The sequence below is a fragment of the Dendrobates tinctorius genome, unplaced genomic scaffold (genome assembly GCF_039654945.1).
Source record: "Dendrobates tinctorius isolate UK_male_01 unplaced genomic scaffold, ASM3965494v1 ptg000056l, whole genome shotgun sequence".
Classification (NCBI taxonomy): Eukaryota; Metazoa; Chordata; class Amphibia; order Anura; family Dendrobatidae; genus Dendrobates; species Dendrobates tinctorius.
In genome coordinates this window covers 17,015,814-17,040,998 of record NW_027361724.1, presented here as the reverse complement: position 1 = coordinate 17,040,998, position 25,185 = coordinate 17,015,814, and the positions used below count along the sequence as shown (strand labels likewise).

General features: G+C 45.7%; 1 protein-coding gene across 2 annotated transcripts in view; it reads left to right on the top strand.

Moving 5' to 3' along the window:
* The window catches only part of USP40 (ubiquitin specific peptidase 40), a 99,828-nt gene that overhangs the window by 2,141 nt on the left and 72,502 nt on the right, over positions 1–25,185 (top strand). For both annotated transcript variants that reach the window (XM_073577560.1, XM_073577561.1), the window contains exons 2-9: positions 1,148–1,370; positions 2,604–2,671; positions 3,228–3,341; positions 12,111–12,275; positions 17,387–17,533; positions 18,418–18,561; positions 18,755–18,883; positions 20,646–20,729. In XM_073577560.1, the coding sequence (XP_073433661.1) occupies positions 1,169–1,370; positions 2,604–2,671; positions 3,228–3,341; positions 12,111–12,275; positions 17,387–17,533; positions 18,418–18,561; positions 18,755–18,883; positions 20,646–20,729 (1,053 nt within the window). In that variant the 5' untranslated portion in view covers positions 1,148–1,168. The remainder of the gene's footprint in view (positions 1–1,147; positions 1,371–2,603; positions 2,672–3,227; positions 3,342–12,110; positions 12,276–17,386; positions 17,534–18,417; positions 18,562–18,754; positions 18,884–20,645; positions 20,730–25,185) is intronic.

Sequence of the window (25,185 nt, the reverse complement as noted above, 5' to 3'; positions counted from 1 at the left end):
TCTTCCACGATTACTCAGTTTAGCTGGACAGCTAGGTCTAGGAAGACTTCTGCTGGTCCCAAATTTCTTCCATTTAAGGATTATGGAGGCCACTGTGCTTTTAGGAGCCTTGAGTACAGAAGAAATTCTTTTGTAACCTTGGCCAGATGTGTGCCTTGCCACAATTCTGTTTCTGAGCTCCTTGGCTAGTTCCTTTGACCTCATGATTCGTATTTGGTCTGACATACACTGTGAGGTCTTATATAGACAGGTGTGTGCCTTTACAAATCAAGTCCTATCAGTTTTATTATACACAGCTGGACTCCAATGAAGGAGTAGAACCATCTCAAGGAGGAATACAAGGAAATGGACAGCATGTAGCTTAAATATGAATGTCTACTCAAAGGTTCTGAATACTTATGACCATGTGATATTTAAGTTTTTCTTTTTTAATAAATTTGCAAACATTTCTTCATTTCTGTTTTTTTTTCAGTCAAGATGGGGTGCAGAGTGTACGTTAATGAGAAAAAAATGAACTTTTTTTAGTTTACCAAATGGCTGCAATGAAACAGAGTGAAAAATTTAAGGGGGTCTGAATACTTTCCGTACCCTCTGTCTATGGGAGTGGTGGTTGGGCACTTCCCATACTTGTATATAAAGAGATGTCACTGAGATGAGCAAAAAGACCACGGTAGTCTTCACTACTGCTGCCAGCATCCTGGGTGCCTCTTGAGTTTGCTAGGTCTTGTGATGTCTTGACGTGTGTGTCGCACGATCATGTAACGGGGAATAGTAAACGTCAGAGTATGCCAGGCACAGGAGTGCAGACCAGCTACCACAGAGAATCCAACTGGACAAGAGCAGCATGACACAAAGTACTTACCTCGAGTGGTCATACATGCACAGTACAGCTCTATCTATATGGGGGACACAGGGCACCCATTTTTGGGATCTGTGGGGATCCCAATAGGAAGACCGCACCAATAATACATTTGGGGTGGAGTAGGGAGTAGGAGATATGAGAGCCAGGCTTTATTACCGAGATACAATTATCTGAGAATACAGATATTACAGATATGGTGATAAATAATGCGACCTCTTATTAATGGTAGGTCTCGTATCTATAGTCGCTTGTTCTTTACTTTTTTTAATCTTTTACACTTTGCAGGTTTAAACTGTAAGATCAGAAATGTTTGGGGATCTTTTTGAAGAAGATGAAGACTTCTCATTCCTTTCAAACAATACAGCTAATAATGTCAGAAAAGCAAAATCCAAAGATGAAGTACTGGAACCAAGGGGAGAAACTAGATTATGTGGCCTCCGGAACCAAGGAAGCACCTGTTACCTTAACTCCCTGCTGCAGACCTTACTTTTCACACCAGAATTCCGAGGTGCATTAGAAATGTTATGTACAATGCTACTAGTATTTTCATGAAGGACAGGGAAGTGGTAGATGAGTCCAAACCCTACAGCTGCTATAGTCGCCATTTAATTAACAACAACCTTTGTGAACTGCTGTATCGGCAGAGGTCAAGGTGTCATAAATGTCAAAGTCAGTATTTTGACACAGGATTCCAATGATAATTTATGGGGCATTTAATAAGGTTCCTATGTAATTTAACAGAAAAAAATCTTCTGTTGTTTGTAGCTATCTTTCTAAGGAAACTAAGAAATATATAATAAAGTATATGGAAATTGAAATTAAATTGTTCGGACTATGTGCACAAGATGCGATTTTGATGCGTTTTTGCGGCGTTTTTTTATGCGTGAAAACTCCAAAAACGCAATGGAATACTAAAGCAAGGTGATGCAATGACATTCCTGAAGTGTTGTTTTGTGTGTGTAAACATTAATTTGAACATGGTATGTAATAATATTATGGTCTTCAATGGAGAATCAAAAAGAAGAGGTTTGAACAATGAAATGACATCACAATTCTTTTTTTTTTTTTAATAATATATCTTTATTTAGCTCTATGGATTTACAAAACCGCATTAAGAACACATAAAAAAAGCGCAGATTTACCACTGCGTTTTTCTGCCAAGAGATGCTGAAACCTTGCAGAAATTTCTGCAAGCAAATACGCAACGTGCGCACACAGCCTTAGACAAACAGCTACATCGAGCAGCAGTAGAAATCTTTATCCTGCCTGTCCAGATGAGATTGCCCCCTCTTTATTCTCTTACATGTTATCAGAATGGGAAGACATTTTAAAGATTTCTGCTAGTAAAGTGTGCAAATAATATAATATGCAGCTACAGAATTTCTGGGTTATGTAATTTAGCAAAAATAAAACGCAATTCATGTTTAAAAAAAGAAATAAAACCTTTTTTTTTTTTCTTTTCCCTGGTGATACAGCACAAAGATCTGGCAGGGTTTCTGGTCTTGGTTTGCAGTATGCTGCACTTATATACCATTGTACGGCACCACTGAGGCTTGATTGGGCTGTGTTCTGTTCTGTAATATGTAAAAGTTCCCTTTACTTTATAGCTATGCACTAAAAACAACTGCAAAACTATGATATTTAAATCATCAAATGTTCCACCATATCACGAAGATCTCAGAAATGATTATGATGACTGAGCATCTTTTATTCATAATCATTTGTGTCCTTATTTTAACAGAAGCCCTTTTTGCTTTGCATCCTGAAGAGCTTGGATCTCTAGAGGAGAAAGATGTCCCTGATTCCAAGGTACCATCATATTCCTATGTTTATTACTTGAGTATTATATTTTCTTGCAGAGGGTGTATGTTCTGTTTGGGTTATTGGGCTGTGATAGATGCAGTGGATAAAAGTGGTTCTTAGCCAATGCGCACACAATGACTTTTAGATGCCGGCAAAGTCGCCAAGTTTTCCCAGGTGAAGCTGCTTCAGGAAAACGCCGGTGACTGTTTTCCTGCAGCGGCTTCACCGGCGGTATTGCTGTCGTTCATGCGCGCCGCCAGCATCTTTTGATCTCTATTGTGAGGTATAGAGAGTGGGCTTCTTTCCACTGGAAGCCACTTCAAAAATGAGCATATCACTTTTTTTAACCGCTGCAGGAATTCCTAACTTTGAATCGGTTAAGAAAAGTAACATAAAATGGAATGTACGAGTATAATCAGGGTTGTGAAATTGGGAGGCAATAGAAGACAATGCTGCTGCAAAATTATGGACATGGGAACAGCAGAAATAAAACATACACTGTACTCATATTGTCACATAAAAGTTTTAAAATCATTTTATCCGGTGTCTTGTTCTTATCCAGGTTCGCATCATTCCATTGCAGTTACAGCGACTGTTTGCACAACTCCTCTTAGTGGATCAACAGGCGGCATCAACCTCCGACCTTACAAGCAGCTTCGGCTGGGATAATAATGAGGTTTTCTTAACTTTTTTTTGTAGAACATTAACATTTTTTTGTTGAAATGCATTTCTAATGTCAGATATAGGCAGCAAATTACATGCTTGCCATGTTTAGTTTTGTGTCCCGTTGCTGAATCAATTTTCCTTTTTATTACTGGCATTCTTGTTTGTTCTCTTGTATACAAGTTTGATACACGAGCGTTAAATTGCTTGTACAGGGATAACTTATCCCCTATTCACAGCATAGCGCCCCATAGGGATTGAATGAAGGGGAGGTCGCATTGCAGTTTCATTGCAACAGGGATAAAAAAAAGTTAATAAAAGTTCCCCATTTGGCAGAACAGGGAATCTTTATACTCATCTGTGTGTGTCCAGCAGTCGGACTTTCACAGATCAGTGGATTGTCTTCACTGGAGAACTTTTTTTTTTTTTTTTTTTTTTTAACTTGTTTTATTGATTATTTTCTAACATAACAAGGTTACATCATAGAATAAAAGAACAGAATTTCTCATTACTCATTAATGCTTTCTGGCAAACATAACCCTGCCTTTAACATACAATGGTTTAATATCTTAACCAAAACCATAAGACACCCCCATGTCAAGCACCAAATATCACATACTGTATCATGAGAGACTCCTCTTCATCACCTGGGGGCTAATGTGAGTCAAAAGGGAATCAAACCAAGGCTTCTATACCTTATCACATTTTTTAACGACACTGTCTGTTATTCTATACCACCCTCTCTTAGGAAGCTGCAGTATTTACCATATTGACCCAATGTGAAGTTAGTGGGGATCTTCTATCCATCCATTTCATGGTGATGGCATTGGAAGCAAAAAAATCAAGGTTTCCCTGAGAAGAGTGCGCAAGCAGTGAGGCCGGGTCTCCGCATCAAGGATTCCTAATAAACACACCTGAGGGCAGGGAGTTACAGTACATGGGCTTGTATGATCTCGATGAGGATAGCTATGACCTCTTTCCAAATGTCTACAATATAAGGGCAATGTCCCATCAGATGTATAAAATATGCTGCCCCTTTCCCACACCGATGGCAATTTGCAGTGGTGAATCTATCCATTTTATATAACCTACTGGGAGTCAGGTAGCATTGATGGACTATACAGTCATGGCCAAAAGTTTTGAGAATGACACAAATATTAATTTTACAAAGTCTACTGCTTCATTTTTTCTAATGGCAATTTGCATATACTCCAGAATGTTATAAAGAGTGATCAGCTTAACAGCAATTACTTGCAAAGTCAATATTTGCCTAGAAAATGAACTTTATCCCCCAAAACACATTTCAACATCATTGCAGCCCTGCCTTAGGCCTGTTTCACACTTCCGTTTTTTCAAATCCGTCAAAATCCGTTGTTTTCCGTAAAAAAACGGATCCGCCATTTTTTGCAGGATCCGTTTTTTTTGTCCCATAGACTTCCATTACGGTTACCGCGGATCCGTCAAAAAAACGGAAACATTTTTTTAAAAACGGATCCGTTGGCATCTGTTTCCGTCAAAAAAACGGAAACGGATCCGTTTGGCGGACACAAAAACGGAAGTGTGAAACAGGCCTTAAAAGGACCAGCTAACATCGTTTCAGTGATTGCTCCATTATCACAGGTGTGGGTGTTGATGAGGCCAGGGCTGGAGATCAATCTGTCATGATTAAGTAAGAATGACACCACTGGACACTTTAAAAGGAGGCTGGTGCTTGGCATCATTGTTTCTCTTCTGTTACCCATGGTTATCTCTAAAGAAACACGTGCAGTCATCATTGCACTGCACAAAAATGGCCTAACAGGGAAGAGTATCGCAGCTAGAAAGATTGCACCTCAGTCAACAATCTATCGCATTATCAAGAACTTCAAGGAGAGAGGTTCCCTTGTTGCCAAAAAGGCTCCAGGGCGCCCAAGAAAGACCAGCAAGCGCCAGGACCGTCTCTTAAAAGTGTTTCAGCTGCGGGATCGGCTACCAGCAGTGCAGAGCTTGCTCAGGAATGGTAGCAGGCAGGTGTGAGTGCATCTGCACGCACTGTGAGGTGGAGACTCTTGGAGCAAGGCCTGGTCTCAAGGAGGGCAGCAAAGAAGCCACTTCTCTCCAGGAAAAACATCATGGACAGACTGATATTCTGCAAGAGGTACAGGGAGTGGACTGCTGAGGACTGGGGTAAAGTCATTTTCTATGATGAATCCCCTTTTCGATTGTTTGGGACATCTGGAAAACGGCTTATTCGGAGAAGACCAGGTGAGCGCTACCACCAGTCTTGTCTCATGCCAACTGTCAAGCATCCTGAAACCATTCATGTGTGGGGTTGCTTCTCAGCCAAGGGAATGGGCTCTCTCTCAGTCTTGCCTAAAAACACAGCCATGAATAAAGAATGGTACCAGAATGTCCTCCAAGAGCAACTTCTCCCAACCGTCCAAGAGCAGTTTGGCGATCAACAATGCCTTTTTCAACATGATGGAGCACCTTGCTATAAAGCAAAGGTGATAACTAAATGGCTCAGGGAACAAAACATAGAGAATTTGGGACCATGGCCTGGAAACTCCCCAGATCTTAATCCCATTGAGAACTTGTGGTCAATCATCAAGAGACGGGTGGACAAACAAAAACCTTCAAATTCAGACAAAATAAAAGCATTGATTTTGCAAGAATGGACTGCTATCAGTCAGGATTTGATCCAGAAGTTGATTGAGAGCATGCCAGGGAGAATTGCTGAGGTCCTGAAGAAGATGGGTCAACACTGCCAATATTGACTTGCTGCATTAACTCATTCTAACTGTCAATATAACCTTTTGTTACTCATAATATGATTGCAATTATATTTCTGTATGTGATAAAAACATCTGACAAACACACATAAAAACCAGAGGCCAGCAGATCATGTGAAAATATAATATTTGTGTCATTCTCAAAACTTTTAGCCATGACTGTACATTTGGACTAGATTGTTATTAATTGCCGGTGAAACAGATTGTGGGGAGAGCAAGGCCTCCCTCCAATTCTCTTCTGATGTGAAGGATAATACTGTCCTCCATTTGGCCTCAACCAAAAATGACAATGAGAGCTTCTCCTGCTTAGTAATTGGGTTTATAAAAAGGAGATCAACCCCTTGAGTCCTTGGCTACTTAGGATCCAAATGAGGGGATATGTGAGAATTTTGAATGTCTGAGAGCCTGGGTATTTAGGGTATGTCTTAGTTTCAGATACCTAAAGAAAGCATGTCTGGGCACTTGATAGAGTTTTTAACATTAATCAAAAGAAGCAACAAACCCTGCATATATACCTGTGCCAGTGTCTTCTTGACCCCTAGTACAACCAAAACTGAGCATATTGAGAATGTAGCAATTTGGAAAGAGCACCTTTTAGCCGTAAGGGAGACTTGGGTACAGTGTCCTTGAGTTGAAAAATCTTATGGATGGCTTTCCACACTTGAACCGCAAGTCTGTGATTTGGCAAGAAGGAGCATGAGTATTGTTCTGGTGCCTCCAAGACCCCCTCATAGACTCTGAAGACTCGAACAGTGAGCGAGGTGGTGTTCAGAATAAGGCAAGAGTATCTCCTATCCAGTGTTGAAAAAAGTGAAGTTGGCCAGCTAAATTAAGGTTAAGAAATTCGGGAGTGCCACAGCTGCCTCATACCTGGGCCCTGTAGAGCGATCATTTCATGTCGGTTTGAGTCCCATATGAAGGATGCTGAATGGGAGTTGATCATGGCAAAGACCTACTATGGAGACAGAATTTATAGGAATTTAGGGAGGACTATCATTTTATTGACATTGATTCTCCCAGCTACAAACAGAGGGAGGGCTCCACAAATTCTAATTTTCTTCCACAGGTGGGACAAAATAGGATTACCGTATATACTTGTGTATAAGCCGACCCCCCCTAATTTTGCCACAAAAAACTGGAAAAACTTATTGACTCGCGTATAAGCCGAGGGTTAATGGTGGTCCAAGAAGATGCTCCATAGATAAATCCCCCCATGTGCTGCTGCACAAGGGTTAATGCTGGCCCAAGAAGATGCACCATAAATACCCCCATATGCTGCTGCACAAGGGTTAATGCTGCCCCATAAGATGCTCCAGAAATAACCCCCATAATATGCTGCTGCACAAGGGTTAATGCTGCTCCATAAGATGCTCCATAAATACCTCCCATAATATGCTGCTGCACAAGGGTTAATGCTGCCCCATAAGATGCTCCATAAATACCCCCCATAATATGGTGCTGCACAAGGGTTAATGCTGCCCCATAAGATGCTCCATATATACTCCCCATAATATGCTGCTGCACAAGGGTTAATGCTGCTCCATAAATACCCCACATAATATGCTGCTGCACAAGGGTTAATGCTGCCCTATAAGATGCTCCATAAATACCCCTTATTTGCTGCTGCCCCTGCTTCTGCAATTAAAAAAAAAAAAGACATACTCACCTCTCCGTCGCTGGGGGCCATGTTCCAGTGTCCTGAGCCCCCGGCACCGGTGATATTTATCTGTCCCCGTTCCATCGCCGTCCACCGCCCTGTCGCCCGGGTCTCTGCAGTGATGTTCAGTAGAGGGTGCACACTAACTATGTCATTGCGCCCTTTGCTGAACGTCATAGCAGGAGGACCCGGAGAGACAGTGGTGGACAGCGATGGAATGGGGACATTTGAATATTGCTCTGCCCCATCATACTCACCCCCTCCTGGCGCACTGTCTTCTCTGCAGTCCCTGCTTCTCCCTCGGTCATTTGCTTCCTTGCATTTGGTCACGTGGTACCGTTCATTAAACTCATAAATATGCGCATATTCCTGAGTTTAATGAGCGGTACCAAGTGACCGCTGAACACAGGAAGCAGACGACCGAGAGGGAAGCAGGGGCTGCAGAGATGTGCCTAGAAGGGGTGAGAATGGTCTCTGACACCCCCGCTCCCCCTCCCCCGCCCACCCCCGGTATATGGCTCGCATATAAGCCGAGAGGGGGACTTTCAGCCCAAAAAATGTGCTGAAAATCTCAACTTATACACGAGCATATACAGTAATTTAAATCACAGAGTTGCATGTGATTTCTTCCAATATGTATAGCTAGATATTTAACATGGTATACTATTCGTAACCTGCAGAATTCATCCCTTAATTTCCATCCCATGGTGCTTACAGGTAACAACATGGTTTTCTGCCTGTTTACTTTTAGACCAGAGAACAGGTCAAATTCATCAATCAAATCCATTATCAAAGGCAGTGTAACTCTTGGACTAGCCATAAACAGGATTAAATCAAGTGGTCCTCACAGGAACCCACTTTAATCCCTCGATACCCTGCAGTCTGATGGATCCTGCCAGCTAGTGGTTCCATGGCAATGGCAAACAAAAAAGGAGGACAAAGGGCACCCCTCTCTGGTCCCTCTCCCCAAGGGAATCGATGAGGACATAAAACCGTTAATCAGGACTTTGGCTTTCGGAGATAGATTGCAGTCTTGTATCAATGTTCTGAAGCCTGGTCCATAGCCAGATTGTTGAAGGACCTTCTCAACGTAGGCCCGCTCAACCAAATCATGCTGTCTAGCAACATCCAGAGATGCCAAGGCCCAATCTTCCTGCTTAACCCAGCTGTGCAATTATCTCCAGTCTCCTTATATTATTGGATGTAGACCGACCCGGAATAAATCCACACTGGTCTGGGTGAATAATTTTGTGAATTACTTTATTTAGTCTATTTGCTAGAATTTTGGTCAAATTTTTTTTATCTAAATTTCATCCGGACATGGGTCTACATGATGCACATTCTTGGTGAGGCTTATCTGTTTTTAGTAATACCATGATGTTGGCATCATAGAAAGATTCAGGTAGAAAGCCTTGTTTTACTGAGGCATTATATACAGTATATACTCGAGTAAAAGCTGAGGCACCTAATTTTACCTAAAAAAAAAAAAAACCTTCGAAAACATATTGACTCGGGTATAAGCCTGGTATGCATTGTCCCCTCATCCCTATCCTGGTATGTATGGCCTCTTCATCCCTATCTTGGAATGCACAGCCCCCTCATCCCTATCTTGGAATGCACAGCCCCCTCATCCCTATCCTGGTATGCATGGCCCCCTCATCCCTATCCTGGTATGCACTGGCCCCTTCATCCCTATCCTGGTATGCATGGCCCCCTCATCCCTGTCCTGGCATGCACTTTCTCCTCATCCCTATCCTGGTGTGCACTGCCTCCTCATCCCTATCCTGGTATGCATGGCTCCTCATCCCTATCCTGGTATGCATAGCCCTCTCATCCCTATCCTGGTATGCATGGGCTCCTAATCCCTATCCTGGTATGCATGGGCTCGTCATCCCTATCCTGGTATGCATTGGCTCCTCATAACTATCCTGGTATGCATGGGCTCCTCATTCCTATCCTGGTATGCATGGGCTCCTCATCCCTATCCTGGTATGCATGGGCTCCTCATCCCTATCCTGGTATGCATGGGCTCCTCATCCCTATCCTGGTATGCATGGGCTCCTCATCCCTATCCTGGTATGCATGGGCTCCTCATCCCTATCCTGGTATGCATGGGCTCCTCATCCCTATCCTGGTATGCATGGGCTCCTCATCCCTATCCTGGTATGCATGGGCTCCTCATCCCTATCCTGGTATGCATGGGCTCCTCATCCCTATCCTAGTGTGCATGGGCTCCTCATCCCTATCCTGGTGTGCATGGGCTCCTCATCCCTATCCTGTTGCGCATGGGCTCCTCATCACTATCCTGGTGCGCATGGGCTCCTCATCCCTATCCTGGTGCGCATGGGCTCCTCATCCCTATCCTGGTGTGCATGGGCTCCTCATCCCTATCCTGGTGTGCATGGGCTCCTCATCCCTTTCCTTGTATGCATGGGCTCCTCATCCCTATCCTTGTATGCATGGGCTCCTCATCCCTATCCTGGTATGCATGGGCTCCTCATCCCTATCCTTGTGTGCATGGCTCCATCCTTATCCTGGTATGACTGGCCCCTATCAAAAAACATAAAAAATAAACCATTACACTTACCTTCCTGCACTCCCTTGCAGCATTTTGATCCGGTGCCACCAGACGTTTTATGCATGTAAGCAACACATGGCAGGGACGTCATGCGCTTCTCACAAGCAGAGCACAGCTGCTGGAATAGTCACCGCTCCCCACACCGGAAGTGCAGTTAGTATTAAGTAGTGCGCACAGTGTCAGCCTCCAGGCGGTCACGTGTGCCACTACTTAAGAGAACTGAATATTCACCTCTTTCCACGTCCATGGGAGTGGAGAGAGGTTAATATTAATTTCTCTTAAGTAGTGGCACACGTGACCGCCCAGCAGTTGCAGGAGGCGGCGGCTGACGCTGTGCGCCCTATTGCAGAGAAATGAATACATTTCTCTTTAGCAGTGGGCACAGTTACAGCAGCAGCTGGCTCCTGCCTCCTGTGACCCTCTGCTCCAATGCTGCCCCTCCCCTCCATGTCCTGGACACCTCACTTGAGTATAAGCCAAGGGGGGCGTTTGAAGCACAAAAAAATGTGCTGAAAAACTCGGCTTATACTCGAGTATATACGGTACTTCAAGAAGCTGAGGGGCCAATTGGTCGAAATATCTTAAATAGACTTCCAGAGGGAATGCAACTGGACCCGGAGACTTCCCTTGCGCTATACCTTTTGGCTTCTTCCATTATCTCTTCTGTAATAGGAGTCTCTAGAACTGCGGCACTTTTTTCTCCAAAGATCATGAGATTTATATCGTCCAGATATTCCTTTAGTGTCTTTTCTGGATAATGAACCTGAGTGGAGTACAGGTCCTGGTAGAAGTCTGTAAACACAGACCGAAACTCATGAGAATCGGACACCACCCTTCCCCCCAGGATCCCTAACCCGAAGGATGAGAGGAGAGGCAGTATTAGGGTTAACTACATGGGCTAGCAGATGCCCAGTCTGATTGCCAAGTTCAAAAAGGATTGTGTAGTAAGGAATAGATGTCTGTTCGCTTTGTCTTTTATGAGTTGTAGGTATTGTCTCCACCAGTCTGAAGTCAGCTGTGTTTATTTTCATCTGAGGGGTCAGCCGCAAAAGCAGCCTCTATTGACCTACATCGTGAGGCTAACTCATCCAGTTCTCGAGCGGAGGATTTTTTTCATATCAGAGATGGTAGATGTCAAACATCCCCTCTAATAGGCCTTGAAGGCCTCCCAGGTCACTGTCACATCGCCCTTCCCAGTGTGGGTTACCCAGAACACTTGAATTTGGTCAATTTTATAATTTTTTACCAATTGGTGACAACTAGAAGGGGTGCATCCTAAATTTATTACACATTTCAGGTGGGGGAGAGGTTATCTCCAGTAAAATTGGGGAATGATCTGAAATGCTCCTAGGTAGATATTCCATGTGTGACATCGACTGAAGTGTCTCCACTCTTCCAGACACCGTCAATGCTAGACTGTTTTTCTAGGGAGAGTATGACAAGAGAACACTCTAGAATCACCATTTCTCACCCTCCAGAGGTAAAACCTGGAGAACATTTTTCATTTGATCATTTGATCTGATGACATACCGTAAATGGAAAATTCCAGCTTTCTAAACTAGCTGAACTTACATTATTTTAAATGCTGGTGATGGTTTTTAATAATAGCAGATCACTTCCCTAATAATTTTTATTTCAGTAAAAGTATAAAAGAATATACCCTATATCAACACGAGTTGTATTGCATACATTTTGTTGTAATGTCGCACAATGCATTCTTATATGTCCCTGTTACCTATCTGTTATTGATCCTTCTTTAATTTTTGTCTCCTAAAGCAAACTGGCCAGCATGATGTCCAGGAATTAAACCGCATTTTGTTTAGTGCCTTGGAAAGCTCTTTGGAGGGCACATCCGGCCATGATCTCATCAAGAACTTATACCATGGAACAATTGTTAATCGTATCCAGTGCCAGGAATGTGGACATATCAGTGAGAGGCAGGTCAGGTCACCCTCCATGACTACGTCAGCGAAGCCCTGTTAGAAAAATGTTACTACTACAAACAAGTGCATTTTTATCCAAGAACTTCTAACTGATTGATCCAATAATGTAGCATATGTGATGAACTCATGAGTTAAAGGGGTTTGCTTGCCAACTTTTATTTTATGTGTTGTGGACTTGTTTTGTGGCACTTACTAAATAAGTTTTACAGATTCTCCTCCTTCACTTCTGTTAGTCCTGCCTTCTCCACAGACTGCACAGTTCTCTTCTCATTATATACCTGGTCATGTGACTAGACCCGCCCATCACTCTCCTCCAATCGTAAAATGGCTTTCCTATATCAGTGATTTTCTATTGGAGGAGGCTAATGGACAGGTCTGGTCACATGATTCTCTATCAGCGGGCACTTTGTGGATTGGATAGCTGTACAGTTGTAGGGAAGGTGACCTGACGGACGGACGGACGTGTCAGTATAGAGAAAGATAGGTTTGCACAGTTTAGACAGGTGTCAGTTACTACAGTGGGGAAACAGCTAGGAAAGTGTAGTGGACGTGCAGTACCTTGGGTTGACCATTAGATGGCAGGGAGGAGTGTGAGCAAAGGACTTGACATCAGCTTAGGGCTTTAGAAACCATTGGTCATGGGGGGCGGAGTTACAGTGACAGGGGACCGGGAGTGCTATAAATACTGAGGGAGGGTTCCAGAAGGTTCCAGTCCCCAGGGGGAGCTCCAGTGACAGGAGGACTGCGACAGTCTGTGCGCTCTGAAGAGAATCCAAACCAGGGGGACTGAGGAGAGAGAACGTCAGGGGGTGGTCCTGACAGGAATACCGCAAAACAGACGAGACACAGAGGTTATACCGACGAGGCACAGAGGTTATACCGACGAGGCACAGAGGTTACGGATACCGTGTTAAGAAAGACGTTGTGACTAGTGAAATTACTGTTGGTTTACGGGCCTAAGGCGGCCACAGTGACGGATCTGTCAAAAGCGTCAACAAGAGTAAAGGGACGGTACGTATATATACGTCCCTGACGAAAGTGCGGTGTTCTGTGGCGTATTGTAACCAGAGAGCCTTGAGGAAAAATTGCGGAGTGCTGTGGAGGCTGTCAGGCGGACAGCGGTAGAATAAAGCTTGGACCTGTTGCACCCAGAATCTGTCTCCATCTTGTCTCTGTTTCGTCTCTGCACGGTAAGAAGAGGGACCACCCCCCCAGCTCGGCCCACCGACCCTACATTTTGGCGTAGTCTGCAGGATCGCCGCCGCTATTACCCCATCTTCTGCGGCAGGCCTGCCTCAAGTAATGGTAAGAGATTTGGACTATGCTGCGTGGAGTGAAAACACCTGTGGATTACAACTGGCTTACCTGTGGATTACAAATTGGGAGCGCTGTGGTGACTCAGTGGCGCTGACAGAAGATCCGGGGCAGTACCAGGTGCTGCGCAAGATAGCGGCATTGCTACAGCGCAGGGGAGAGGTCCGTGTGTTTGCAGTCGTGTTGAATGGACTGGGGCCCCCTCCAACGTACCCCCGTGGACAGCAGTATGTGCCCGGAGGCCGACGCTCCCATGTACTGGACCCTGGCAGATGGGTGGAAAGGTCTGCCAACGCCCCACCCAGCAGGAGGAGTGGCACAGAAGAAAAGCTGGGCTGCAGCTGTCTGGCGCCATTCGATTGCTGCCCAACGGACGGTATGAGACTCTGCGGGTGTCGGGGCATCGGCCGCCTAGAGTGGCATTGGCGGCGGGAGATGGAGCTGTGCCAGAAGTCGCCCTCAGAGCCACGGGTGAGCAGCGGGATACTGAGCTGGGGAGCGGAGCCTGAGCGGAGTCATCGAGAGCGGCCGCCACCAATACCGGCAGAGGACTTCTCAGCGGAGCCCCCGAGTCCGAAGGGAAGGCCCGCAGGACAGTGGAGCAAGGAACGGAGGCTGCGGGGGAAACTGCTTGATGATGGGACGGAGGCCGCAGCGCCGGGGAAGGTGAGAGTACCGCCGGCCCTACTAGTGCCTCCGCAAGCGGCCCCCACCATTCTGCAGCACGCGGCCCCCTGCGTACCGGAAGGCCTAGTTACCACGGGCCCCGTGGTGTATGCGGAGCTGAGCGAGGCCCCCGCTCAAGTCCCTGAGCTACCCCGCCCGGAGCTACCAGTGCGGCGCTCATCCGAAGAAGACGCTGCTGCGCTCCCCTTGCCAAGAGTAGCTGCCTTGTTGAAACCGGCCGTTACTCCGGCTCCGTTGGAAGTAATGGATGCGGCCTGTCCTGAGGCCGCGGTAATGCCGGTGCTGGAGTCGGTTGCGGCCGACTTAGCGGATCCTGTGATTCCAATCCTCGAGGACCCGGTTGTTCCCGTTTGCCCTCTGACCCCAGTGGCTGCTGGGCCGCAGAGATCAGCAGCAGGTTCTGTCTTGCGGTCTTTCTCAGCGGAGTCTCGCCCACCGGACTCCAGGGCCCGAGCTGTACCCTCTGTGTGGGTAGCAGAGGTGATCAAGAAGAAGGTGGCCCGGGAGCAGGAAGTGTGGAACCTGCTCCACACTCAAGGAGAGGCCAGCATGGAAAAGGAGAGGTCTAGGGGACGGCTGGTCTATACCAATCTGGACCAGGGATACGGGTTTATCCGTGACGAAACAGGCCAGAAGGTCTATATTAATGTGGCCTCAATTCGCCATGGTCGGGCTCTACATGAAGGGGACTTAGTGTCCTACTATAAGGAGTACTGCCCCCGCGGGTATTATGCGGTCGCAGTACTGGCGGAGCCTGAAGGAAGCGAACCCCTGTAAAGAGGACTGTTGTGGACACTCCCTGCATCCCAGGAGCTCCACGGCGGTGGGGCCCCTTGCTACCGGCCATCAGGAGATGGTCTGGACTGACAGAATTTCTTTGCACCGTTGTGCAGGCCACGAGGACAGTTTTCCGTTCAGGTTACAGAAAAATGTTTTTTTTTAGTTGCAGTTACTTTACCTGACATGGCAGGGATGCGGAAAAGAGGGGAAGAGTCAATGACAAAGGAAGGGGGGAAGGAGAACATGTGATGTTGTATTGTTATATGTTGGTTTTAGAAGCAAAAGAAAATTAAAAAAAATATATAAAAATGGGGTACTTGTGATATTGTAAAGTTATTTTGTTGTATAATATGCACAAGTAAGTGCAACAGGTCCGGGCAAGAGAAGGTCTGAGGGACCAACGGGAAGTGTGAGATCCGAAGAGGGGTCTATGTGTGAAGAGGGTCTGGGAGACCGAGACGCCGACCATGACATGTAACTGAAAGAAAGGTAAAAGATGGAAGACATGAGGAAGACAGCTGTCCTAGGTCAGGTCCCCAACACCACGGACACCCCTGAAGTAGGAAGGCGGGCGCTGGTAATGATCTGGTAGGTGTGATACCTCGATCATGGCGTACCGAATAGTGGAAGGTGACAGTAGGGGAAGGTACACGCCATAGAGAGAATATGGGTGTACCTAGCCCAATTTGAAAGACGTTGTCATGTGGCATGCGCGCTGGTGAGTAGCAGTAGGCTGCTCAGAGCATAGTGCTCCCAGTATGGTTCGGCCCCCGCAGGTAGTGGGTTTGGCCCAACAGCTGGTCCAACAACAGAGTGTAGGTGAAGCTTCAGAACGACGAAGGCAGGGATGACGATTGTCGAGGACGACAATGGACAAAGAAAGGGGGAGTATAGGGAAGGTGACCGGACGGACGGACGTGTCAGTATAGAGAAAGATAGGTTTGCACAGTTTAGACAGGTGTCAGTTACTACAGTGGGAAAACAGCTAGGAAAGTGTAGTGGACGTGCAGTACCTTGGGTTGACCATTAGATGGCAGGGAGGAGTGTGAGCAAAGGACTTGACATCAGCTTAGGGCTTTAGAAACCGTTGGTCATGGGAGGCGGAGTTACAGTGACAGGGGACCGGGAGTGCTATAAATACTGAGGGAGGGTTCCAGAAGGTTCCAGTCCCCAGAGGGAGCTCCAGTGACAGGAGGACTGTGACAGTCTGTGCGCTGTGAAGAGAATCCAAACCAGGGGGACTGAGGAGAGAGAACGTCAGGGGGTGTTCCTGACAGGAATACTGCAAAACAGACGAGACACAGAGGTTATACCGACGAGGCACAGAGATTACGGACACCGTGTTAAGAAAGACGTTGTGACCAGTGAAATTACTGTTGGTTTACGGGCCTAATGCGGCCACAGTGACGGATCTGTCAAAAGCGACAACAAGAGTAAAGGGACGGTACGTATATATACGTCCCTGACGAAAGTGCGGTGTTCTGTGGCGTATTATAACCAGAGAGCCTTGAGGAAAAATTGCAGAGTGCTGTGAGGCTGTCAGGCGGACAGGGGTAGAATAAAGCTTGGACCTGTTGCACCCAGAATCTGTCTCCATCTTGTCTCTGTTTCGTCTCTGCGCGGTAAGAAGAAGGACCACACCCCAGCTCGGCCCACCGACCCTACACAGTCAGTGAGGAAGGCAACACTAACAAGTGCTGGAGGGGTATCTGTAATAATCTAAAAGAAAAAAGTGACCCAGCATAGGATAAAAAAAAAAATGTCAGCTTTTATTTGGATACATATTAAAAATCCATGAAAGAGAAATACATCTTCACATCTCACTCGAACACCACAATGTGGTCTTAGTTGTGCGCTATTGGTCATACAAACATACATGTGATGTATAGTACTCCCAATCTATGAAATCTTGGGAGATCTTGTTTATTACAATAATTAAAAATGCATTGATGGAGGTGAAATAAAAGAATAGGTCATACTTTTATTTTAGTACCAAAATCATGTCACTAACACATCAATTATAATATTCTTGAAGGGGTTGGCCACTTTATATCAGCTAATATTTATATGAAAATTGGACAGATTCTGTAGTAAAAGCACTTGCTTTACCAGGACTTGAGTCTAGTGCTTTGTCTATTCATTATATACAGGGGAATGATGCATCCTAAGTTTTGTCTCCGAACCTTGTGGGATTATGTAGCAGAAGAGAAGGGCTGCCGACCTTGTCACACATCATTGATATACAGTAGTTAATAATGTAACAATTTGAGTATAATATGTACCTGGTTCTCTTTAATTGCCGCTTTAATTCTTTTTACTTTTATACAGGAAGACTTTCTGGATCTTACATTAGCTGTGAAGGACATGAGCAGTTTAGAGGAATCGCTATGCGGCTTGTATGTGGAAGAAGAAATGTTTGATGGAGACAACCTGTACCGCTGTGGAGCCTGTAACAAACTTGTCCCAGCTGTCAAGGTAATCGCAACTTATTACGTTCCCTCTATATTGCTGTGACAGCAATATCTTTTTTACTTTTATTATGAGTGAGTGATATAAATTAAAAAGGGAACACAATTTGCTCTCAACTAATAATTACAGAAGATTAGAAATAGACTGGTCTTGCATCCAGTTTCTCCTACATGGCAGCCGGACCAGGGTAGAGTTCACTTCTTCACCGGAAATCTTATGTCTTTCATCCTGGATGCCTCTGCCATTTGCAACGTCCACATGACGTCACCTAAGGTGAAGTGACTAGACTTCACAACATTGCTGACGCCCAGAAGAACACTGCCTTGGTCCAGCATCCAAAACCTATGTGATATGCAGGATTCCCTTAATGCAGTCAATTTACAGAAGCAAGACTTAATAAAGATTAACAAAACTTTGAAGATGGAGGGTTTTCATATTTGGCAGAGACATTAATTGCCTGCAGATCAGTGGTGGTCTGGATCCAAAGACTCCCATTGATTGCGCAATAGACCCTCAAATAGTGTGAATATCGGCCGACGGGAGCCTCAGCAGACAGTCTTGTCTGAACACACACCCACAGTTTCGCAGCCTATGTTTTGCATAGAATCTATACTCTGCTCTGTGTGTGTGCTCGGACAGGAGCTGCATACCGTTCAGGGATCTATTTAGCAATCAGTGGGGGTCTCAGGATCCTGACCCCCGACTGATCTACAGGCAGTTAAAGTGCCTGCCAAATATGAAAAAACATGGTCAAAGTTTAACTTTTAAAATTTGTCTCATGTCAAACTAATGGCTCATAAAATTGAGCATCACTGCAGACTGGGTTTAGTCTACGATCAGAAGTTTCCATTTGTGCTTCAACTTATTTCTGTGTTTTTATATCTTTACAGTCTGCCAAACTGGGAAAATTACCTCCCTTCCTCACAATTTCTCTTCTGAGGTTCAACTTCGACTTCACAAAGTGTGAACGGTATAAAGAAACCTCGCGATACACTTTCCCTAACCGCCTCAACATCCGCCCATTTTGTGAGCAGGTTTGAATGGGATTCACTTTTTTATTTATTCCGTTTATCTGTGTGCCAGCATAGATGTCTGTGATGGGTAATACCCGCTCTAAATGTTTTAAATACTTTTTGTCAGTTTTTATGGAATTTGCTCATATTTAGCTTACTTAGGGTTTCCTTTCCCTTTGCATTGTCAGCCACTTGTCTCTCCTCTTTCTTCTAGAATCACTTAGAGGATTCAGTGCAAATGTATGAGCTGTTTTCAGTTATCATACACAAGGGAGGATGTTACGGTGGCCATTATCATGCATACATTCGGGACGTAGATGAGCTGGGACACTGGAGCTGTGAGGTAAATATATTACAATTTTTTAATGATCTATTCTGATTTTGTATTGAAGACGGTCATAGACATTAGATTTTCTGCAGATCCTTTAGAAATAAGCCTGGCATCTGTTTCCCAATGTCAGAGTGCATTTTAATCTGTAAGAATCCTATTTTTACCAAACACAAGGAGAATCAAAAGTGTCTTTTATTTCCCCAGATTTGCATTAAAGGTTCAGAAACATGTTACAGCAATTTCACCAAATACACCGATTTTGGTGTGACCAGCTGACTAATCCTTGTGTATGGAGGCTCATGACTCTCTATCCAAGTAAAAGTTGGATTTCAAAGGGGTTGTCCAGGCTTGTGAATCCTCACAGTGCGTGCTGTCTGGATTCTCCGGCCCCAAGATTGGGTAGTTATGTGATCATACTTCCAGCCACATTCCGACTAGATATCTCCGACCTTGCTCAGTACAGTTGTATTGAGTGAGGCTGCACACGTCCAGTCGGCACGTGGCTGCATGTATGCATATCGCATACTTACAGGCACGCGCTCACCCGCTGGCTGTGCATACTGTGTGACTGCAGACTTGAAACCCTAAGCCTAGACAACGTCTTTAACGCACAATCCTTTTGTCTTCAAGGAGGATAAACTAGAAAGAGGCATCCGGCAGCAGATCACTAACCTCCCCTACCCACTGAGAACACATGTATGCTCTGGCTTATTGAGCATTCATGTGTATGGAGAGATCATGAGAATTTACTATTGGCTGAATAAGCCTTGGGCTGATGGAGATGGAGTGTGTTATGGCAACATGAAGTATTATCCTGAAATAAATAAAGTTGTCAAATGCAATCAGTTTCCAAAAGTGCTTGCTAGTCCGGATATCGACTCCTGAACACACGCACATTAGATGCTTTGTGCCCATGGATACGTCCTGCACTTCTTTCCTGACGGGTCACACATGCTCAGTAGGTACCAGCTATTCCTTTATAGCGAGTATCCTCTTATTACTGTGCAGTGACGCATCGCATGTGTGACTGCACTGTCCTCACTGCACAGGGCGGACATAGACACTGTGCGCTCGCTGCTGTTAAAGGAGGGACAGCCGTCTTCCTATCTGAGTGATCCCCTCTTTGTTGTGTGATAGAAAATGCAGAACAAATGCCGGAGCCTCAGTCACTAAACCATCAGTGGTTTTTCTCATTAAAACCATGAATATTTATGTCCATATTTGATTTCTTATAATGGACACCACCTATCTAGAAATACAGTATAAATACAACTGTTATCTATACAAGCTAATGAAGAAACTATCTCTGTTGCCCATAGCAACCAATCAGAGCGCAGCTTTCATTTTTTAAACCGCTCTGGTAAAATGATAGCTGCTCTGTGATTGGTTGCTGTGGGCAAAAATGGCATTTTTGGACCGAGGAGAGGACGCGTATGAGGAATATATCTAGAACACATACAGAATTGAAGGAGTAGAAAGCTTTATACAGGGTGGTAGGGACAGGTAAGGGTTACATTTAGTCATATAATATTAGGAACTATACACAACAACATGTCTTCTCCTGCCAGCTCTGCACCAGTGGTCACTAGCGGAGCATGCGGGAGAGCAAGGAGCCTGGAGAAGAAGCAGGAGGTTGTGGGAAATGTAGATTACACTGGTCACATGGGCAACACTGAAGTACCGCCCACTTGCCACTGAGCAGAGAGACTGAAAGATGTATATGAATCGCTAGTTTTATAATTGATGGCAATTCTTCCCACAAATTTCTACACAGGAAGAGAAAAAAAGCAAAAGAGGAGGAGAAATGGGGGATGAACAAGACTGCCCGGCTGCTATCCTTGCTGCTGTTATTGCAGAGGTACTTACTAATAAAAATCAGACTATGGCTGCTTTTCCAGTAATATGTAATATTTTACTTAGTTTAAGAAAAAAAACAGTTGAACTTTACACAAATGGATGTTACTGTTTATCCATATGGGGGTCTGCATGTATAGAGGGGGTTCAGGCGCTGTTACACAGCTGGCATCTGTCTGTAACAGCGGCGACCGGAGCTTGCTTCGGATTGCTGCTCTTTATCCATTTAAATGTTGCTGTCAACAGAACAAAAATTGTATCAATAAAAAGTTATGGGTCTCAGAAAATATCAGTAAAAAACCACATTTATATTTTTTTTTAAAAACAAAGCTCTGAATTTGTTTAAACCACTAAAATCATAATAATTAAAAAAAAAATAGTGTGCAACTTTTGTTAACTCAGTAATCGTACAGATCTGAAACACAGAAAAACACAGTAAAACAAACGGATAAAAATACTTTTCTGTAAAAAAGTAACAGTAAACAGCAAGTGCTAGTAAAAAGATAACAAAACAGGGTATTTGGTTGATACTGTTTTTGCAAAAATGTATACTAAGCCACTCTACCAAACTTCAAGGTAGCCCCATAGAGCAGTCCCTAACTGATGTATTTAAAACCTGATCATGTGTACAGTACCTATATGAGCAGGATTCAGACAGGTAATGTCCGATGTGGACACGCTGTAGAAGATGGCTTTTTATGTGCATGGCCCACAAGGGAGGGGTGGAAGCCTCACTAATCTTGCAAAAACAAGAAACCAATTAAATACAAACACATGGGCCATGCACACAGTGAACAAGTCTGTAGGACAATGTTCACACCACCAAAAGACTGAAGCACAGAAAAACACAGTGAAACAAACGTATAAAATACTCTGCTGTAGAAAAGTAACAGTAAACAGCAAGTGCTAGTAAAAAGATAACAAAACAGGGTATTTAGCGTTTACATTTAGGAAGAGATTGTCCATTAGTTGGCAGCCTTTTTAAAAGACTGCAAGATTCCCAGTTACATACATTACCCTAAGACCCGGTACTACGTAGGCATAATATATCAGTTTTGCTCTGAATTATTTTATGCTTGACAACTTTGTTTTATAAATTTAGTACAGATTGAGCAGAGGCATCATATTGTCATTTAATCAGGTGCAGCTCTAATATACTAGATGAGACCTTGTTAAAGGGGTTGTCCAGGCATTTGAAATATTTAAAATTGAGGCTATATAATAATATAATAATAAATTTTATTTTTATAGCGCCGACATATTCCGCAGCACTTTACATTTCAGAGGGGATTTATACAGACAATAGACATTACAGCATAACAATAATCACATACAGTAGATTATAACAAATACCAAGAGGAGTGAGGGCCCTGCTCGCAAGCTTACAGTCTATGAGGAAAGAGGTAGACACGAAAGGTGGGTGGTAACAGTTGCCCTGATTGTATGGACCAGCCATAATGTTAAGTGTGTAACAGTACAGACACAGAGGGCTAATGGATGCATAAAGCATGTGGGAACATGATGCTGGGAACCTGGTTATGGTAAAATTTTTGGCTCTGCCACACAGGGATAGGTTAGGTTAATGTGTTGAGGCGATAGGCCAGTCTGAATAAATGCGTTTTCAGGACACGCTTAAAATTGTGGGGACTGGGGACTAATCGTATTGACCTGGGAAGTGCATTCCAAAGAATTGGCGCGGCACGTGTAAAGTCTTGGAGACGGGAGTGGGAGGTTCTGACTATTGAGGATACTAACCTCAGGTCATCAGCAGAACGGAGGGCGCGGGTAGGGTGGTATACTGAAACAAGGGAGGAGATGTAGGGTGGTGCTGAGCCATGGAGGGCTTTGTGGGTGAGGGTAATAAGTTTATACTGAATTCTGGAGTGGATGGGTAGCCAGTGTAATGACTGGCACAAGGTAGAGGCATCGGTGTAACGATTGGTGAGGAATATGATCCTGGCTGCAGCATTCAAGACAGATTTATTGTTAACCTATGGCCCGGAGTCAAACTAGCGTATGCGTATCCGATGCGAGGTGCTAATGACCCTCGGCTCCTGCTCTGCTGTGAATGGGAGCTGAGAGTCATGTGACTGTGCTCCGAGCATCTCGCATAGAGAGGATCAGAGCACAGCTGTGAAGGAGGCGGAGAAAGTAATTTCTCCATCTCCTCCATTGCCGGGGTCAGCGTATATCGCACAGCACTCAGATGATATCCAAGTGATGTGCGCTGTGTCACTCGCACCCATAAACTCACATGGGTGTGAGTGAGCCAAGACTTGGTCGAGTGTCGGTGACAATCGCAGCATGCTGCGATTTTACTCGCATGTAGAATACGGCCAAGAAAAAAAACGCTGATGGGAGCTGCCCCATAGATGAATACTGGTCCAAGTGCTATGCAATGTTTTCTCGTTCGCCTTATTGGGGGACACAGAGACCATGGGTGTATGCTGCTGCCACTAGGAGGCTGACACTATGCACAAAAAAAGGTTAGCTCCTCCTCCGCAGTATACACCCCACCAACCGGCAGGAATTTCCTCAGTTTAGCTTAGTGTCAGTAGGAGGTGGACACGGGTCTTTCATTAGACCCATATCTACCTCGTCGTGCGTCGTTCCTTTTCAGGGTCCCGGAGGGATACAGAGTGAATAGTCACATCTGTAGTCCCACAAGAGACTATGAGTACGGCGTGTACTGCCACCCCGTATCCTCATAGCTCTCCGCAGCAGGACCAGGAGCTTTGCACAGGTGCGTGCCAGCTATATGGATGGTCCTTGCTCCCCCGCCTCCCACCCACTCGCCTACCAGAGCCTGTCGGTCGGACGAGGCGCGGACACTGGGAAAATAGACTCAGACAGCGTTGGATTTACCAGGTACCTTTATTGAAGACACCACTGGAGGATTCTTCGGAGCGGCACAGGGCAGTGCCGCAGGGTCCTCAGCTGCCTGCGCCTCCCGGCAGCCGCCGCTCTTTCTGTTGCGCCACATGCCAGGCCCCGGCTGCGGCGCGGGCCTTGTCCCCCCACCCGCCGCCGCCGCCCTCCTCATTCTATCCTGAGGGCTTTTTTCGGGCGGCGGTTTCTTCTTGGGTGGCCGTGGCAGCGCTGCAGGACTTCCGCGCCGTCCCGCGCTGACAGGCGGCCGCCGATACTAATTTAGTCCCTGGCTTCATTTCGGGCCTACTCGGCCGTCGCGGCCACGCCCCCCGCCCTCTGTTATAGGCGGGCTGCTCTCCCGCCCGTTCTAGGACCACCCACCCTCCTAGTCTGTAGCTGGGCAGCGGGCGGTCTTCTTTCTGGGTCAGGCGGCTAGCTCCGCCCTTCTTCTTCTCTCCTTAACCGCGCTTTCCTTTTACCTCAGGCTGCCGCCATCTTTGCAGCCTGTCAGCCGGACGCCTTGGAAGACACCGGGCAGCGGAAAGGGGTTCCTCGTTATCCTCTACTGCGGCCATGCATCTCAGACGAGCTGGGCACATCGCCTTTCGGGCCACCGGACTGTGAGTAGCTCTGCAACTGCAGACTGACACCCTCCTCTGCCTTCTTTCCCTCAACGTTCCGGCATCTCCTCGGGGTTCTTTCTCCCGGAACGTGCCCGTCCGCCAGCACAGAGAACTTTCCCACTCCCCTCGGTTTAGACTGCAATTCAGCCCGATGCCGTCCAGGAACCATCTATTGCGCCACATGAGTGTGGACCCCCCTATTCCTGGCTAGGCCTCTTTATCACAATCAGTGGCGGACCTCACCAGGGTGTCTGTCCCTAGTGGCCGTTCTTGATAAGTTGCCCCTGGACACTTCCGCAAGGTCCAGCAGGTCGCAAGGGGTTCCATCTGAGCCAGCCAGCAGAAGCCGCAAAAGACCCAGGCAGGATCTCCGGCCGGAATCCTCTCCTGGCCTGGTCTCTCCACATTGTCCTTCCCAGCAGTCGCCTTCCCGTGCCTCCTCACCCGAGTCAGGTGAAGCGTTCTCGAATGCGTCATCCGAAGAGATTTTAGAGCTAGATTCGGATCGGGACGCGGACATGAAGGTTTCGGTACAGAACCTCATTGCTGCGATTAACCACACCTTCTAAATACAGACTCCCCTGCGAAACGCTCGGATCAGGAGGTTTCGTTCAGACGGGCAGTAACACCTTCCAGAGTCTTCACCTCCCACTCTGAGTTTGGCAAGATGCTTACCAGGGAGAGAGAGAAAATCTGACCAGACGCTTTCAAAGAGGGAAGCGTCTCGGCGTGCTCTATCCATTTTCAAAAGAGCTCACCGACAACTGGTCGGCTTCCTCCTCTGTAGACGCTCCCGTGTCCAGACTATCTTATCAACACGGTCCTTCCGATTTCAGGTGTGACGTCGCTAAAGGATTCTAATGGCAGAATTATAGAATCCCTAGCAAAGTCAGTATTCGAAGCGGCGGCGCTAAGCCCAGCCTTTGCTTCATCTTGGGTTGCAAAGGCCATAGCTACTTGGGCGGA